This window comes from Dendrobates tinctorius, unplaced genomic scaffold (assembly GCF_039654945.1).
Source record: "Dendrobates tinctorius isolate UK_male_01 unplaced genomic scaffold, ASM3965494v1 ptg000223l, whole genome shotgun sequence".
Lineage (NCBI taxonomy): Eukaryota > Metazoa > Chordata > Amphibia > Anura > Dendrobatidae > Dendrobates > Dendrobates tinctorius.
Window position 1 is genome coordinate 13,350,447 of NW_027361890.1, and position 19,209 is coordinate 13,369,655.

Below are 19,209 nucleotides of genomic sequence, written 5' to 3' on the forward strand. Positions count from 1 at the left end.
ACATATGTGGTTGGTATACTGACTATACCGGGTACATATGTGGCTGGCACACTGACCATACCGGGTACATATGTGGCTGGCACACTGACTATACCGGGTACATATGTGGTTGGTACACTATACCGGGTAGATATGTGGCTGGCACACTGACCATACCGGGTACATATGTGGCTGGCAAACTGTACGGGGCATCTGTATTCTGCAGTTATGGGGCACCTCTGGCACTATTGGGAGCTGGTGTATCTCAGGTGGTCTGTGACTGGCACCTTGCCATGGGCATCTGCGGGCTCTCTGGCCAGTTATGGCTCATATATGCTGGCACGTTATGGGGCATACCCTCTCCTTGCTCCAGCCCCGCCAGTAGCTCCCCTCCCCCTTACATCAGCTCGTGCTCCCCACCTCCTCCTCTGTCTTATCTCCCCTGTCATTCCACCGGTCACTGCCATTTTCCCTCCTACCTCCTTTACTCCTCCCATACATCGCCTGCACCCCCAAACACACATACATATCTGGGACTCCCATGTCTCGCACACTGTCTGGCCTGTTACTAGGTTACTGCATTTGCGATCTGTCCAAAAAGCCGGAAGGAAACCATGGCGACCATCAATCAAGCTCGTCTACCGGCTCTGCGCATGCTCACATTTTGAGACGTGCTCTTGGCGAGCCCAAAACAAAAATGGCGGCGCCCGTGGGACCGGTGCGCTTCTGGAAGCCGGGTAAGAGGGTTGTACGGGAAATAGGGCGCTAGTGGGGGCTGCAGTGTTGTGTCGTGGCCTTAGAATCAATCGGAGACGTGTTGTCAGCGGAACGCAGCTTTTAAAGCTCCAAAGCAAAAAACGGTGGCCCGAGACGCTCAGCGCGAAATGGGAGCTCAGTATGTGTGCGCCCTGTGTAGCATGTACAGCTGTTACCTGTAGCAACCAATCAGCATCCTGCTTTCTTTTGTCCAGTTTAGTTTACAGTATGAAATAAATGATCTGATTGGTTGCTGTAAACAACAGCTTCTGTGTGGGCTACAGGGCTACACTAGTATTGTAACGTAGGCCCCAAGGATTTTATACAGGTTCCTCTGGAGCACTGACGTACAGCCTGCATAGCCAGAGCTGCATTCACGATTCTGCCTTCTTCAGAATGAGCCAGGGCAGGACACTGTTCCATACGGTTATGGGGCACAATTCATCCCTGTTTTACTGCTTGTGTTTGTTATTTGTTGACATTTTTACCACAAATTCATTGAAATGGTGCATTCAGTTCACAAATTATGCACTAAATAAAAAGTACTCTGTGTCTATAACCTGTTGTGTGACTTTTAGCACAAGAAGTCATATGTTCCACTTTTCAGTCACAAGTGATGGATTCAGCCTGGAAACACTAACCTCTGCCCACAATGACGAGCATAAGGCAAACACATAAAAAAGTGACCTTAAAATGGTGGATTGGAAATCTGAATAAGGCCGGGATCACACATGTGAGAAACACGGCTGAGTCTCGCATGTTAATACCCGGCACTGCCGCCGGCACTCGGATCGGAGTAGGCGGCCGCATAGCAATACATGGAGCCGCACGCTCTGCTCCCAAGTACCGGCGGCAGTGCCGGGTATTAACATGTGAGACTCAGCCGTGTTTCTCGCATGTGTGATCCCTGCCTAAGATGCAAAACACGGCTGTGTTCACACGTTGCGTTTTTTTTTCCCGCGGATTTACCAAAAAATCCGCTCAAAAGACGCTTAAAAGAAGCTTCCCATTCATTTTAATGCATTTTGCACTTTTTGTGCATATTGATGCGTTTTTTTCCACGAAAAAAAATGCTTTGCAGTAAAAAATGCAGCATGCTCATTATTTTCGTGGTAAATTCCGCATTTCTGGCTATTTTCTATGTGTCTGGGGACGCGCGTGGAAAAAAAATGCATAAAAAATGCGCATTTTTTTGCGCAATTTCGTTTTCTGGGAAGGAGTCCTATTTTTATGCAGAAATTATCTGCATACGTGTGCACATAGCCTAAAAGTATGTAATAATGAATCCGGCCCATACACTTGACCGGCATCTGCATTGAAATGTATGGAAAATGTGGCCATAGGAAATCTGCGAATAGGGGTCAGTGTTGATCCTACATAGTAGGATCCAAGAGGCAAGACCCAATAATGGCAGCCATATCAATGATACCGCTACCTCCTCTCTCACCACTACCGGAGATATCACCTCAACACTGGGACTGCTGCAACCCACCAACCTACTGTCTCCTTCCCCACCATCCTGTAGAATGTAAGCCTGAATAGGCAGGGTCCTCTCCCCTCTGTATCAGTCTGTGATTGTTAGTTTGTTTACTGTAAGTGACATCTGTAATTTGTATGTAACCCCTTCTCATGTACAGCACCATGGAATCAATGGTGCTATATAAATAAGTAATAATAATAAAAGCTTATATCGCTTCAGTGAGCAGCGCTTTGACCTTACATGTCCACTGTAGCAAGTTTTACTGCTCTGCCCTATTACCACCCCAAGGAAAGGTGAACATTTTGTGTTACGGTGGCCATTTTTATGAGTAGAGATGAGCAAACCCAAACTTAAAAGTTCAGAGTTTGTACCGCACACTCAGGCTATGGGCCCATGTAGCATTTTAAAACACACAATGAAAACCGGACTCCTTCCCAGAAATCGCGCGTTTTTTTCCACACGATTTCACCGCGATTTTACTGCGATTCTGTTCGCGATTTTTCCGCGATTTTCTCAAGCACTTTCCAAGCGATTTGAAGCACCGCTTGGAAAGTGATTGACAGGTTGGTCACACTCATCAAACATAGTGTTTGACAAGTGTGAGCAGCTTTTTACTATTGAGGCCGCCTATGCAGCATCAATAGTAAAAGATAGAATGATAAAAAAAAATCGGGGTATATTTACCTTCCGACTTCCCGCGCTGCCATCCCGGGCCTCAGCGTTCCCAGTAATGCCTTGCGAGACCTGTGATGATGTTGGTCTCGCGTTACTATAGCGATCTCACGAGACCACGCCATCACAGGACCTTGCCGCAAGGCATTACTGGGAACGCTGAGGCCCGGGATGGCAGCGCGGGAAGTCGGAAGGTAAATATACCCCGATTTTTTTTATTTTTTATTCATTTTTTACAGGGGTATGGTACCCAGGGCCTGGAGGACAGTCTCCTCTCCTCCACACCGTGGGTACCAACCGCACATGAGACGCTTAACTTCCCGCATGGTGGGCATAGCCACATGCGGGAAGTAAGCAATTCTCATGCATTCCTATAGGTGCGGAATCGCGGCAATTCTTTGTGATTCCGCACAAAAGAATGATCATGCTGCGATTTTTTTCCGCGATGCGATTCCGCCGCGGAAAAAAGCGCAGCATTAGCACAGCATGTGCGGAATGCCATAGGAATGCATGGGGTGCGTCATGGACAAGATTTTTAAACGTTTTCACAGCGTTTTCACGCCGAAAATCGCGGCAAAAACGCTTAAAAATCGCATCGTGGGCACACAGCCTCACTGTCCAGTGCTAAATGCCTAACACTGATTTCTCCTGGAAGTCCGTTGCAATGTCTGGGATAAGGGGAGAGATTTTTCCAGTTCAAAAGTTCAGGTCACCATTGTTTTAATGGGGTTCAGGTTCAAATTTGGGTACATTCTTGGTACCAGAACTCCAACTTCCATGAGTCCCTCTCATCCCTAATTATAAGCACATCAACAGGCCGCAAAGTTGCAGCCATTGTGCTAGCAGTCCTATTCACACCTGGACATCCCAGGATCATTCTACTTGTATCCTGCTCTGTCCACGGTGCTGGCACATCGCTGTCTACATCCCAGCCTGCCCCATTCAGGTCCATGTTTATGGCTGGTGATCTACAATCTTATGAGCACTATAGAAAATGCAAAAATTCTTGGTACTAGTCATGACCAACCAGCGTCCGTAACCTACATCGAGGCTGCCGGGGGAAATGTATTATTACCTGACGGCCTCTCGATTGAATGACTGGCTATGTAATGGACTGTTTAAGATGTGTTTTCCAGTGTCCATTAGATATGTAACAACATCTAACAGATACCACCAGCATAGACTGGCATCTGTCGCCCACAGGTTTCATTGTAAACAGAAGTTATTGGATGTCTCTTTATGGAATACTGTAGTTTGCTGCAGTATTGCATATTGCAAAATACACTGCTCAAAAAAATAAAGGGAACACTCAAATAACACATCCTAGATCTGAATGAATAAAATATTCTCATTGAATACTTTGTTCTGTACAGAGTTGAATGTGCTGACAACAAAATCACCAAAAATCAGCAATGGAGATAAAATTTATTAACCAATGGAGGCCTGGATTTGGAGTCACACACAAAATTAAAGTGGATTGTAATGTCCTTAAAACAAGTCAAATGAGGCTCAGTAGTGGGTATAGCCTCCACGTGCCTGTATGACCTCCCTACTGTACAACCCCTGTACAACACCTGGGCATGCTCCTGATGAGGCGGCGGATGGTCTCCTGAGGGATCTCCTCCCAAACCTGGACTAAAGCATCCGCCAACTCCTGGACAGTCTGTGGTGCAGCGTGACGTTGGTGGATGGAGCGAGACATGATGTCCCAGATGTACTCAATCGGATTTAGGTCTGGGGAACGGACGGGCCAGTCCACAGCGTCAATGTCTTCATCTTGCAGGAACTTCTGACATACTCCAGCCACATGAGGTCTGGCATTGTCCTGCATTAGGAGGAACCTAGGGCTAACCGCACCAGCATATGGTCTCACAAGGGGTCTGAGGATCTCATCTTGGTACCTAATAGCAGTCAGGCTACCTCTGGTGAGCTTATGGAGGGCTGTGTGTCCCTCCAAAGAAATGCCACCCCACACCTTTACTGACCCGCTGACAAACCGGTCATGCTGAAGGATGTTGCAGGCAGCAGATCGCTCTCCATGGCATCTCCAGTCACGTCTGTCACGTGCTCAGTGTGAACCTGCTTTTATCTGTGAAGAGCACAGGGCGCCAGTGGCGAATTTACAAATCCTGGTGTTCTGTGGCAAATGCCAAGCGTCCCGCACGGTGTTGGGCTGTGAGCACAACCCCCATCTGTGGACTTTGGGCCCTCAGACCATCCTCATGAAGTCGGTTTCTAACCGTTTGTGCAGACACATGCACATTTGTGGCCTGCTGGAGGTTATTTTGCAGGGCTCTGGCAGTGCTCCTCCTGTTCCTCCTTGCACAAAGGTGGAGGTAGCAGTCCTGCTGCTGGGTTGTTGCCCTCCTACGGCCCCCTCCACCTCTCCTCGTGTACTGGCCTGTCTCCTAGTAGCGCCTCTAGACACTACGTTAACAAACACAGCATATCTTCTTGCCACAGCTCGCATTGATATGCCATCCTGGATGAGCTGCACTACATGAGCCACATGTGTGGGTTGTAGAGTCCGCCTCATGCTACCACAAGTGTGAAAGCACAACCAACATTCAAAAGTGACCAAAACATCAGCCAGAAAGCATTGGTACTGAGATGTGGTCTGTGGTCCCCACCTGCAGAACCACTCCTTTATTGAGGGTGTCTTGATAATTGTTGCCACAGGAAATATATACACTCACTGGCCACTTTATTAGGTACACCTGTCCAACTGTGTGTTAAGACTTAATTTCTAATCAGCCAATCACATGGCGGCAACTCAGTGCATTTAGGCATGTAGACATGTTCAAGACAATCTCCTGCAGTTCAAACCGAGCATCAGTATGGGGAAGAAAGGTGATTTGAGTGCCTTTGAACGTGGCATGATTGTTGGTGCCAGAAGGGCTGGTCTGAGAATTTCAGAAACTGCTGATCTACTGGGATTTTCATGCACAACCATCTCTAGGGTTTACAGAGAATGGTCCGAAAAAGAAAAAAAATCCAGTGAGCGGCAGTTCTGTGGCCGGAAATGCCATGTTGATGCCAGAGGTCAGAGGAGAATGGGCAGACTGGTTCGAGCTGATAGAAAGGCAACAGTGACTCAAATTGCCACCCGTTACAACCAAGGTAGGCAGAAGAGCATCTCTGAACGCACAGTGCGTCGAACTTTGAGGCAGATGGGCTACAGCAGCAGAAGACCACACTGGGTACCACTCCTCTCAGCTAAGAACAGGAAACTGAGGCTACAATTTGCACAAGCTCATCGAAATTGGACAGTAGAAGATTGGAAAAACGTTGCCTGGTCTGATGAGTCTCGATTTCTGCTGCGACATTCGGATGGTAGGGTCAGAATTTGGCGTAAACAACATGAAAGCATGGATCCATCCTGCCTTGTATCAACGGTTCAGGCTGGTGGTGGTGGTGTCATGGTGTGGGGAATTTTTTCTGGGCACTCTTTGGGCCCCTTGGTACCAATTGAGCATCGTTGCAACGCCACAGCCTACCTGAGTATTGTTGCTGACCATGTCCATCCCTTTATGACCACAATGTACCCAACATCTGATGGCTACTTTCAGCAGGATAATGCGCCATGTCATAAAGCTCGAATCATCTCAGATTGGTTTCTTGAACATGACAATGAGTTTACTGTACTCAAATGGCCTCCTCAGTCACCAGATCTCAATCCAATAGAGCATCTTTGGGATGTGGTGGAACGGGAGATTCGCATCAGGGATGTGCAGCCGACAAATCTGCGCCAACTGTGTGATGCCATCATGTCAATATGGTCCAAAATCTCTGAGGAATGCTTCCAGCACCTTGTTGAATCTCTGCCACGAAGAATTGAGGCAGTTCTGAAGGCAAAAGGGGGTCCAACCCCTTACTAGCATGGTGTACCTAATAAAGTGGCCAGTGAGTGTATATCTTTGTACTGTGTTAGCCAGTAGATAGAAGAATATTTAGAATTGAGAGTCCTCAGTGGTTGATACCTTTTAATGGCTAACTGAAAAGATGGTAACAAATTGCAAGCTTTTGAGACTACGCAGGTCTCTTCATCAGGCTAGACGAATACAAAATCTGAAGAATAACATATTTATACACAAGACAGCACATAAATAACTCAATAGATAAGACAAGTGATGTGAAGCGGAATAGTCGTTGTGGGAGAGAGATGAGCATAAATATTGGAGCAGTTCATAGATAAGCAGTGTGAAGGTTTTATTGCCTTCTGATTGCCGGTCTGGTTCTGTGTTGTGATGACCCCAGAAGGCAAAAAGATGCCCGATTACAATCCATATTTCCAGACCCCCAACTGCTGTGTTTTAGGCAGCCCCCCAAATTTAAGAAGCATAATTGTCAGAAGCTCCCTGTCCTCTCCAACAGCTGCAGGAACCTTTCCTTGCAACCAGAAAAAATGTAAAACCTGTCCATTTATAATGACCACGGACAAGATAAAGATCCCCAACTCACATCAGGACTAGAAGATTCCAGGTACTTTCAGCTGCATCACATCTAATGTGGTGTACTTAATTATTTGTTCTAAATGTCCTACTGGGGGTCTGTATGTGGGGGAGACCGGGCAAAATTGAGAACAAGGATGAATTCTCATCGCCAGACAATAAGAGTAAAAAGAATGGCTCTACGTGTGGCGAAACATTTTTGTATCCCTGGTCCTAGCATGATGGACATTAAATTACTTATATTAAAAGGTAACTTCAAGTCTCAGAGAACGAGGAGAATCTGAGTACAAATTTATGAATACTTTCGATGTGCAAATTGCCTCTTCAGAAAGAAAGAGGACTTTTACTCTACAGCGCCACCTATTGGTAGTAGCGATCCTACAAGTCACAATCAACCCTTTAACGAGTCTTGTAGTATGACTTAGGATACAAGCCAAATCAGAATCTTTGGCTATCTTTCTATTATTTTCCCAGAGGAGCATTGCACGGCGAATAAGTCTCCTTACCTTGACAAGCCACAGCTGGCATGTCACTCTCCGCAAGGAGAAACCTTACTTCTTAGACCTGAATACTTTCGACAAATTCAGTGCAGGTATTAATGTGTCGCATGGATTTATGTCTTTTTACATCAATTAAGGAATTTGCCCCTCAGACCTTCTGGGGTCATCACAACACAGAACCAGACCGGCAATCAGAAGGCAATAAAACCTTCACACTGCTTATCTATGAACTGCTCCAATATTTATGCTTATCTCTCTACCACAATGACTATTCTGCTTCACATCACTTGTCTTATCTGTTGAGTTATTTGTGTGCTGTCTTGTGTATAAATGTTATTCTTCAGATTTTGTATTAAGGGCTTGTGACGTAGCAGCGATATTGCTAGCGATATCGCTAGCGATATCGCTGTGTCTGATACCTACGACCCGCTCCCCCGCTGGTTATAGCTGATCGCGCGAGAACGTCCTGGGCCGTTTCTCGTCAGCTTCCTGTGGAGAGACGAGCGTGGAGCCAGGCGGAAGGATGCAGGATCGCCTAGTGTGACAGGTAAGTAGCGACCCCCGTCCCCAGCGATGTCGCTGGTGAGAGCTGCCTGTGTGGCAGCTCACTAGCGACCACTTAGCGATGCACCAGCGATCCTGACCGCGTCATATCGCTGGTACATCGCTAAGTGTGACAGTACCTTTAGTCTATGCCTGATGAAGAGACCTGCGTAGTCTCGAAAGCTTGCAATTTATTACCATCTTTTCAGTTAGCCATTAAAAGGTATCAACCATTTAGGACTCTCAATTCTAAATATTCTTGATAATTGCCAATAATTTCCATCTGTTGTCTTTTCCATTTGCACAACAGCATGTGAAATTGATTGTCAATCAGTGTTGCTTGTTAAGTGGACAGTTTGATTTCACAGAAGTTTGATTTACTTGGAGTTATATTCTGTTGTTTAAGTGTTCCCTTTACTTTTTTGAGCAGTGTGTATATAATATACAGTGGGGAAAAAAAGTATTTAGTCAGTCAGCAATAGTGCAAGTTCCACCACTTAAAAAGATGAGAGGCTTCTGTAATTTACATCATAGGTAGACCTCAACTATGGGAGACAAACTGAGAAAAAAAAATCCAGAAAATCACATTGTCTGTTTTTTTTTTTTTTTTCATTTTATTTGCATATTATGGTGGAAAATAAGTATTTGGTCAGAAACAAAATTTCATCTCAATACTTTGTGATATATCCTTTGTTGGCAATGACAGAGGTCAAACGTTTTCTGTAAGTCTTCACAAGGTTGCCACACACTGTTGTTGGTATGTTGGCCCATTCCTCCATGCAGATCTCCTCTAGAGCAGTGATGTTTTTGGCTTTTCGCTTGGCAACACGGACTTTCAACTCCCTCCAAAGGTTTTCGATAGGGTTGAGATCTGGAGATTGGCTAGGCCACTCCAGGACCTTGAAATGCTTCTTACGAAGCCACTCCTTCGTTGCCCTGGCGGTGTGCTTTGGATCATTGTCATGTTGAAAGACCCAGCCACGTTTCATCTTCAATGCCCTTGCTGATGGAAGGAGGTTTGCACTCAAAATCTCACGATACATGGCCCCATTCATTCTTTCATGTACCCGGATCGGTCATCCTGGCCCCTTTGCAGAGAAACAGCCCCAAAGCATGATGTTTCCACCACCATGCTTTACAGTAGGTATGGTGTTAGATGGATGCAACACAGTATTCTTTTTCCTCCAAACACGACAAGTTGTGTTTCTATCAAACAGTTCCAGTTTAGTTTCATCAGACCATAGGACATTCTCCCAAAACTCCTCTGGATCATCCAAATGCTCTCTAGCAAACTTCAGACGGGCCCGGACATGTACAGGCTTAAGCAGTGGGACACGTCTGGCACTGCAGGATCTGAGTCCATGGTGGCGTAGTGTGTTACTTATGGTAGGCCTTGTTACATTGGTCCCAGCTCTCTGCAGTTCATTCACTAGGTCCCCCCGCGTGGTTCTGGGATTTTTGCTCACCGTTCTTGTGATCATTCTGCCCCCACGGGGTGGGATTTTGCGTGGAGCACCAGATCGAGGGAGATTATCAGTGGTCTTGTATGTCTTCCATTTTCTAATTATTGCTCCCACAGTTGATTTCTTCACTCCAAGCTGGTTGGCTATTGCAGATTCAGTCTTCCCAGCCTGGTGCAGGGCTACAATTTTGTTTCTGGTGTCCTTTGACAGCTCTTTGGTCTTCACCATAGTGGAGTTTGGAGTCAGACTGTTTGAGGGTGTGCACAGGTGTCTTTTTATACTGATAACAAGTTTAAACAGGTGCCATTACTACAGGTAATGAGTGGAGGAAAGAGGAGACTCTTAAAGAAGTTGTTACAGGTCTGTGAGAGCCAGAAATCTTGATTGCTTGTTTCTGACCAAATACTTATTTTCCACCATAATATGCAAATAAAATAAAAAAAAAACAGACAATGTGATTTTCTGGATTTTTTTTTCTCAGTTTGTCTCCCATAGTTGAGGTCTACCTATGATGTAAATTACAGACGCCTCTCATCTTTTTAAGTGGTGGAACTTGCACTATTGCTGACTGACTAAATACTTTTTTTCCCCACTGTATGTAATCTATATACATATATTATATTAGACCTGAGGCCAAAAAGGGTGAATTGGAGCATAAACTGCTAAACATGGTGTCAAATTAGCTTGATATTTGGCTCTATAGCCAGATACAGAGCTCGCCTACCTCCTGTAGTTTCATAGAGAATGAATGGAGCAATGGGGTGCAAACTCCTGCTCCATTGTGATGAGCGTCGGTGGTTTCAGCAATTAGAGCACCTGTGTGTGGATATGTGATCGACATGACGCCAGGCCAGCAAATCAAAGAAATTGTCATGGATGCCGTCAGGCTATTGTCATGACCAATGAGCTGGGTCATGCAAATCGATTCACACCAACTCTACACAGCATGGTTATTTGGTATTCCCACTTGACTTCTTAGGATCCTGTGGTTTAGCTGTCCGTATGGAAGATCATCACTACGGGGATTTGGTCCAGCACTGTTGGCCTCAATGTCGAGAATCCTTTTACATTAATTTAAACAAATTGTGCACTTACTAATTTCTGCATGTTTAACAACATTTTTTTAAGTTATGCACTTCGCTAACCCTATGCTTCACTTCAGAGAGATGCAGTGATCTTTAGCTACAAGCTGCAGGTCCTCCTACCTGTTTGTGCTTGCTATTCCTCCGTCTCTGACTATATAATTGCAGCACTGATGATGTGGAGATACTAGAAATGCAATCCAGTGTCTGACACTTACCAAACAGAGGACTTGCTGGGACCAAGGACCAGTGTTTGTACCTGAAGATTTGGGTACCTTCCAGATGTGATGTATATTTGTAAGATTCATAACTAATCTAAGTCAATTTAACTACTTTCTTTAGCTGGTCAGCCCATTTAAGATTGTAAGTAATTTTGTAATAAACTTTAGGAATATCTACATTTAAAAATAAAATGTAAGTGGTTTTCTGGTCACATTTTTTCCTTCTAAAAATCGATCTAGTGTCCCTGTAATGAATCCCCAAATCACCCTTGCTAACTTTTAGCCCCCGATGTAACCTGAAAGATAAGAAAAACACGTTAGATTATACTCGCCGGGGGGTGGTGTAAAGTACTGCAGTGCGCAGGCGCCGGGAAAGGTCAGAGAGGTCCCGTGCCTGCGCACTGCAGTACTCTGCTCTGCCCTCAACAGGGCAGATATAGTATGCCTGCGCAGGAGCCGAGGGAGAAGCAAGGAGGACGTCATCGTATGAAGATGGGAGGCATCGGACCGGACCAGACGCCCGGGTGAGTATCATCTAACGTGTTTTTCTTCTCTTTCAGGTTACATCAGGGACTTATCCACAACATTACAGAATGCTGTAGATAAGCCCCTGATGGTTATCGCTGCAGCTTATAGGCCGAAAATGGGGTGACAGACTCCCTTTAACTGCTTTTATGGGGTCTCCCTGTCTGTGCTCATCCCCAGTCACTCATAACTTCCTGAGGATCTCTGGCCAAGCCCCCCTTGACATCATCATTCACTACTGTGAGATCTGCCTTCAGCTTTCACGGCTGAGATTGACTGACTGGCTACATTCAGTTCAAAGTATAGACAGGAAATTTCTGTACACTTGACAGCTCAGAAAATTAAGAAGTTTATTCATTTCCAATAGGCTTTTCAATGCTTTAATAATTTGTGAGCCCTGAAAACTCCTTGAATTCTTGGTCATTCTTTGCAAGTTTATGAATCTTTTAAATATACTCCTTTACCTTATTTGGCTTCTTTCTCCCTCAAACACCTTGCTGAAAGTCCTGTTTTATCTGCTCCGTTCATCCTCTTTTAGAAGCTGCTTTGAATTGCTGTTCTACCAAGAATCATATTGTTTACAAACATTCTTCTTGTGTGAGCTCCTCTTCCTCCCTCCCCCCCCCCCCCATGCACAGCGTTGGCAAATAGTGTTTGAGTATGGGTCTTGCTAGAACAGCAGTGCAAAGCAGCTTCTAAAAGAGCGTGAGCTAGGCAGATAAACGGCACTTTCACAATAGTGATAAGATGTCTATTTAAAAGATTCAGAACTTTGCAAAAGCTGATCAAGAGTTACTAAAAAGGGTAGTAACTCTTTAAGATGAATCTTTTACAAGGCTACCTGTAGTCATTTGTTTGATGTGTCTTACAGGAACTGAGGGCCCTGGAGCACACCTTGCGGAAGAGAGGCTGAGCAATGCCGAGGTGTCATCTGTTATTTATAACCCACATGCTTCTCTATCCATTGAGCAGCAGAGGCAGAAACTGCCAGTATTTAAGGTAAATCGGGTTTCTAGGGTGTTCCTTACAGTGCTATAATTATGTGGTGTCTTATACGTGAATTTATCATTTCCAGCTCAGAAATCACATCCTTTACCTAGTGGAAAATTACCAAACTGTGGTCATTATTGGAGAAACGGGATGTGGGAAAAGCACACAAATACCCCAGGTAAATCAAAACTGTGAACTAAATGTGGTCGGCATCGTGACCCTAAATGGGATTCCAAACGCATGATCTAATGGTCCCATTACTGCACATTAAATGGGTTGTCTCATGTATATTTTTGAGTAAAATGTAAATTGATCTTTTATTCTTTAACCCCTTAGCGACAGAGCCAGTTTGCAGCTTAATGACCAGGCCAATTTTTACAATTCTGACCACTGTCCCTTTATGAGGTTATAACTCTGGAACGCTTTAATGGATCCTGCTGATTCTGAGATTGTTTTTTCGTGACATATTGTACTTCATGTTAGTGGTAAAATTTCTTCGATAAGTCTTGTGTTTATTTATGAAAAAAACAGAAATATGGCAAAAGATTTTAAAATTTTGCAATTTTAAAACTTTAAATTTTTATGCCCTTAAATCTGAGAGATGTGTCACATAAATTTCTTAATGAGTAACATTTCCCACATGTCTACTTTACATCAGCACAATTTTGGAAGCAAAATTTTTTTTTTGTTAGGAAGTTATAAGGGTTAAAAGTTGACCAGCGATTTCTCATTTTTACAACAAAATTTACAAAGCCATTTTTTTTTAGGGACCATATCATATTTAAAGTCATTTGGAGGGGTGTACATGACAGAAAATACCCAAAAGTGGCACCATTCTAAAAACTAGACCCCTCAAGGTGCTCAAAACCACATTCAAGAAGTTTATTAACCCTTTAAGTGCTTCACAGGAACGAAAGCAATGTGGATGGAAAAAATTAACATTTAACTTTTTTTTGGAAAAAAATTATTTCAGAACCAATTTTTTTTATTTTCACAAGTGTTAAAAGAGAGAATCAACCACAAAATTTGTTGTACAATTTCTCCTTAATACGCCGATACCCCATATGTGGGGGTAAACCCCTTTTTCAGCACACGGCAGAGCTCGCAAGGGATGGAGCACCGTTTGACTTTTTCAACGCAGAATTGGCTGGAATTAAGATCGGATGCCATGTTGCGTTCGGAGAGCCCTTAATGTGCCTAAACAGTGGAAACCTCCAACAAGTGACCCCATTTTGGAAACTAGACCCATTAAGGAACTTATCTAGATGTGTGGTGAGCACTTTGAACCTTCAAGTGCTTCACAGAAGTTTATAACGTAGAGCCGTGAAAATAAGAAATCCATTTTTTTTTCCACAAAAATGATCTTTTCACCCCCAAATTTTTATTTTTACAAGGGTAACAGGAGAAATCATACCCCCACAGTTTTTATGCGATTTGTCCTGAGTACGCTGATACCCCATATGTGGGGAGGAACCACTGTTTGGGCGCATGGGAGAGCTCGGAAGGGAAGGAGTGCCATTTTGGAATGCAGACTTTGATGGAATGGTCTGCGGGCATCATGTTGCGTTTGCAGAGCCCCTGATGGGCCTAAACAGTGGAAACCCCCCACAAGTGACCCCATTTTGGAAATTAGACCCCTTAAGGAACTTATCTAGATGTGTGGTGAGCACTTTGAACCCCCAGGCGCGTCACAGAAGTTTATAAACGCAGAGCCGTGAAAATAAAAAGTCTTTTTTATTTCCGCAAAAGTGATTTTTTTAGACCCTAATTTTTAGACCCCCAAAGTTGGTAAATAGTGGAAACCCCTCAATTCTTGCTCCAACCCTAACCCCAACACACCCCTATCCCTAATCCTAATTCTAACCCTAATCCTAGTTCGCCCTAATCCCAACCCTAGCCTTAACCCTAGCCCAACCCTAGCCCAACCCTAACCCTTAACCCTAGCCCAACCCTAACCCTATCCCAACCCTAACCCTAGCCTAACCCTAACCCTAGCCTAACCCTAACCCTTATGGAAAACTGAAAAAAAAAATATTTTTTTTATTTCATTATGTGTGCCTATATAAGGGGGTGATAAACGGGGGGGTTATGTACTATTTTTATTATTTTGATCACTATGATCGTTTATCATAGTGATCAAAATAATGAATGGAATCTGCCAGCCGGAGCCAGCAGATTCCCGGCGGGCGCACTGCACATGCGCCCGCCATTTTCAAGATGGCGGCGCCCATCGGATGACGCCGGCGGGCGCGGGACCACCGGGAGGGGACGGTGGACAAGGGAGAGGTACCGGGAGGGGACCGGGGGGATCGGGGACCCTATTTCTCTATCCTCTGATGTGCGATCACATCAGAGGAAAGAGAAATTAAATGTAAAATCGCGGCTTTTTTTTTTTGCGTTCGCCGTTATAGGGTTAATAACGGCGATCGCAAAAGCGGGGTCGGCAAAAAACGACCCGATTCATGTTCTCTGGGGTCTCGGCTGCCCCCGGCAGCCGAGACCCCAGAGAAAATCCGACACTGGGGGGCGCTATTTACTTACTCCACAGCGCCGTGAATTAACGGTGCTGTGGTTTAAGTACCCTTAATTACCGCCGTTAAAAGGCGTATCGGCGGTCGTTAAGGGGTTAAAATATTGACATGTCCCCGAATTTCCAAGCACTACATTTTGTATTTATGTTCAGAAAATGAGAAATAGTCAAAATAACAAAAAGATGCAGTGCTTGCGGACCTCAAATAATGCTAAGAAAACAAGTTCATAATCATTTAGAAACAACAATACTAATGTTTTCACTCAGGAAGAGCTCAGAAATCAATATTTTGTGGAATAACCATGATTTTTAGTCACAGCTTTCATGCATCTTGGCATGCTTTCCACCAGTCTTTCACACTGTTTTGGGGTGACCTTATGCCAGTCCTGGTACAAAAATTTAAGCAGTTCTTCTTTGTTTGATGGCTTGTGACTATCCATCTTCCTCTTGATTACATTCCAGAGGTTTTCAGTGGGGTTCAGGTCTGGAGATTGGGCTGACCATGACAGGGATTTGATGTGGTGGTCCTTCATCCACACACTGATTGCCCTAGCTGTGTGGCATGGCGCATTGTCCTGCTGGAAAAACCAGTCCTCAGAGTTTGGGAACATTTCCTGAGTAGAAGGAATCAACTGTTTTTCCAGGATAACCTTGTATGCGGCTTGATTCATACATCCTTTGCAAAGATTAACCTGCTCAATACCAGCCTTGCTGAAGCATCCCCAGATCATCACCGATCCTCCACCAAATTTCACAGTGGGTGCAAGACACAGTGGCTTGTACGCCTCTCCAGGGCTCCGTCTACCATTAGATGACCAGGTGTTGGGCAAAGCTGAAAATTAGACTCAGAGAAGATTACCTTACTCCAGTCCTCTGTGGCAGGGTTCCCCAACTCCAGTCCTCAAGGCCCACCAACAGATCATGTTTTCAGGATTTCCTTAGTATTGCTCAGGTGATATTCGCATCACCTGTGCAATACAAAGGAAATCCTGAAAACATGATCTGTTGGTGGGCCTTGAGGACTGGAGTTGGGGAACCCTGCTCTATGGTCCAATCCTTATGGTCTTTGGCAAACTTCTGCCTGGCTCTCCTTTGCTTCTCATTGATGAAAAGCTTTTTTCTAGCTATACATGACATGAGCCCTGCCTCTAGGAGCCTGTTACGAACTGTTCTTGCCATGCACTTCACCCCAGCTGCAATTTGCCATTCCTTTTGTAGGTCACTTAACGTCATCCTGCGGTTGCTGAGTGACATTCGACTAAGATGATAGTCGTCCCGGTCAGTGGAGAGTTGTTTTCGCCCTCTGCTGGTCTGTAGCTTTGGTGTCCCCAATGTCTGCTGCTTGACCTTGTTGTAATGGACTGCCATCTTAGAAATTTTAAGGATGGAGGCAACATGACGCTCACTGTATCCCTCTGCTAGTAAAGCCAGAATTGAGCCCTTCTTTTCCTCACTCAAGGCTTTCTTTTCAACTCCTTTGGCATGGTTAAAACTTATTTTTTCATTCCTATTACTTTTGGGATATTACTTGCACTTGTTTAGCCATCCAGCTTGTCCTATTGCAAGAGGATTGTGAACACCACAGCAGGATATTTTATACTTCGTTAAATAAGATTTGGTTCAGGCGATCACCTAATCAGAAGCACATTAAGTAGAATGAGGTGTACTCTGGTTGGAATTATATAATTAACAAAAAAGTGTGAAACAACTGAAAATATTTCTTATATTCTAGGTTCTTCAAAGTAGCCACCTTTTGCTTTGATTACTGCTTTGCACACTTTTGGCATTCTCTTGATGAGCTTCAAGAGGTAGTCACTGGAAATGGTTTTCACTTCACAGGTGTGCCCTGTCAGGTTTAATAAGTGGGATTTCTTACCTTTCTTACCTTATAAATGGGGTTGGGACCATCAGTGTGCAGAAGTCTGGTGGATACACAGCTGATAGTCCTCCTGAATAGACTGTTAGCTGCTTTTTTCTTGCCATAATACAAATTCTAAGTAAAGAAAAACGAATGGCCATCATTGCTTTAAGAAATGAAGGTCAGTCAGTCCGAAAAATTGGGAAAACTTTGAAAGTGTCCCCAAGTGCAGTGGCAAAAACCATCAAGCGCTACAAAGAAACTGGCTCACATGAGGACCGGCCCAGGAAAGGAAGTCCAACAGTCACCTCTGCTGCGGAGAATAAGTTCATCCGAGTCACCAGCCTCAGAAATCACAGGTTAACAGCAGCTCAGATTAGAGACCAGGTCAATGCCACACAGAGTTCTAGCAGCAGACACATCTCTACAACAACTGTTAAGAGGAGACTTTATGCAGCAGGCCTTCTGTTGTGAATTCTCTTACTTCTGAGTCGGGGCTCCCTCTGGTGGTTACTGTGGGTAGTGGAGCTGGCCGGATTGACAGAGGTCTGCCACCTGATGATGATGATTGGAGATCTGGGGTTACTGATTGGAGTATTTAAGTCAGCAGGCTTCCTTCAATCCCTGCTGGTGATTAGTTCTTCCATTGCATTCTGAGGTCTGATGTCTCCTGCCTGATCGTACATTTTTCAGTTAAGTTATTCATTTGCTAATCCTTTGCATCTGATCTGGTTTTGCCTCTTTCTGCTTGTTGTGAGGGTTCAGCGTGCTCCCTGCTGGAGGCAGTGCTGGACCCCGCTCCATATGTTACAGCGTGTGTTAGTTTGTTCAGTCCCCTGTTGTATTAGTCTCTTCTGCTTTGCTGCCAGTTAATACCAGAATGCTGATATAGTGGGGGAGAGGACGTGAGACCTCAGTGTTTTTTTGTACATCAGACGTGTTGATTTTTTTTTTTTATAGAGTTTTTGCGTAATTGCAGACAGTGTCTTTCTTTTTCTGTCCTTTCTAGTCAGTTCGGGCCCCATCATTTGCTCAGTATTTTCTGCCTGCGTTTGTGTTTCATCTTGTCTCACCGACAATATATGTTTGGGGGCTATCTATTTCTTTGGGGTTCTACTCCGGGGCAGTTTAGATTTCACCTTTCTTGCTTTAGGCCTAGTTAGTTCTCCTTCTGTGTCGAGGCGTCTAGGGCATCGTAGGTACCCTCCACGGCTACTGTTAGTTGTGTTGTTAGGATTAGGGGTCTCCAATCCGCTAAGTTACCAACCTTTCTGGTTTCCTGGTGGCTTAGCCTATTCCTGCCATCCTCCTCGGTGACCTGTTCATAACAGCCTTCATGGTAAAATAGCTGCTAGGAAACCATTGCTAAGGACAGGCAACAAGCAGAAGAGACTTGTTTGGGCTAAAGAACACAAGAAATGGACGTTAGACCAGTGGAAATCTGTGCTTTGGTCTGATGAGTCCAAATTTGAGATCTTTGGTTCCAACCACCGTGTCTTTGTGCGACACAGAAAAGGTGAACGGATGGACTCTACATGCCTGGTTCCCACCGTGAAGCATGGTGGAGGAGGTGTGATGGTGTGGGGGTGCTTTGCTGGTGACACTGTTGGGGATTTATTCAAAATTGAAGGCATACTGAACCAGCATGGCCACCACAGCATCTTGCAGTGGCATGCTATTCCATCCGGTTTGCGTTTAGTTGGACCATCATTTATGTTTCAACAGGACAATGACCCCAAACACACCTCCAGGCTGTGTAAGGGCTATTTGACCAAGAATGAGAGTGATGTGGTGCTACGCCAGATGACCTGGCCTCCACAGTCACCAGACCTAAACCCAATCGAGATGTTTTGGGGTGAGCTGGACAGCAGAGTGAAGGCAAAAGGGCCAACAAGTGCTAAGCATCTCTGGGAACTCCTTCAAGACTGTTGGAAGACCATTTCCGGTGACTACCTCTTGAAGCTCATCAAGAGAATGCCAAGAGTGTGCAATGCAGTAATCAAAGCAAAATGTGGCTACTTTGAAGAACCTAGAATATAAGACATATTTTCAGTTGTTTCACACTTTTTTGTTATATAATTCCACATGTGTTAATTCATAGTTTTGATGCCTTCAGAGTGAATCTACAATTTTCATAGTCATGAAATAAAGAAAACTCT

The 19,209-nt window shown here is 44.6% G+C and overlaps 1 protein-coding gene across 1 annotated transcript in view; it reads left to right on the forward strand.

Annotated features, from left to right (window-relative positions):
* The first annotated feature begins 468 nt into the window (after nucleotides 1-468).
* DHX35 (DEAH-box helicase 35) overlaps nucleotides 469-19,209 on the forward strand; it is an 84,334-nt gene continuing 65,593 nt past the window's right edge. The window contains exons 1-3 of the mRNA XM_073555352.1: nucleotides 469-716; nucleotides 12,544-12,671; nucleotides 12,748-12,840. Coding sequence (XP_073411453.1) covers nucleotides 521-716; nucleotides 12,544-12,671; nucleotides 12,748-12,840 — 417 coding nt within the window. The 5' untranslated portion in view covers nucleotides 469-520. The remainder of the gene's footprint in view (nucleotides 717-12,543; nucleotides 12,672-12,747; nucleotides 12,841-19,209) is intronic.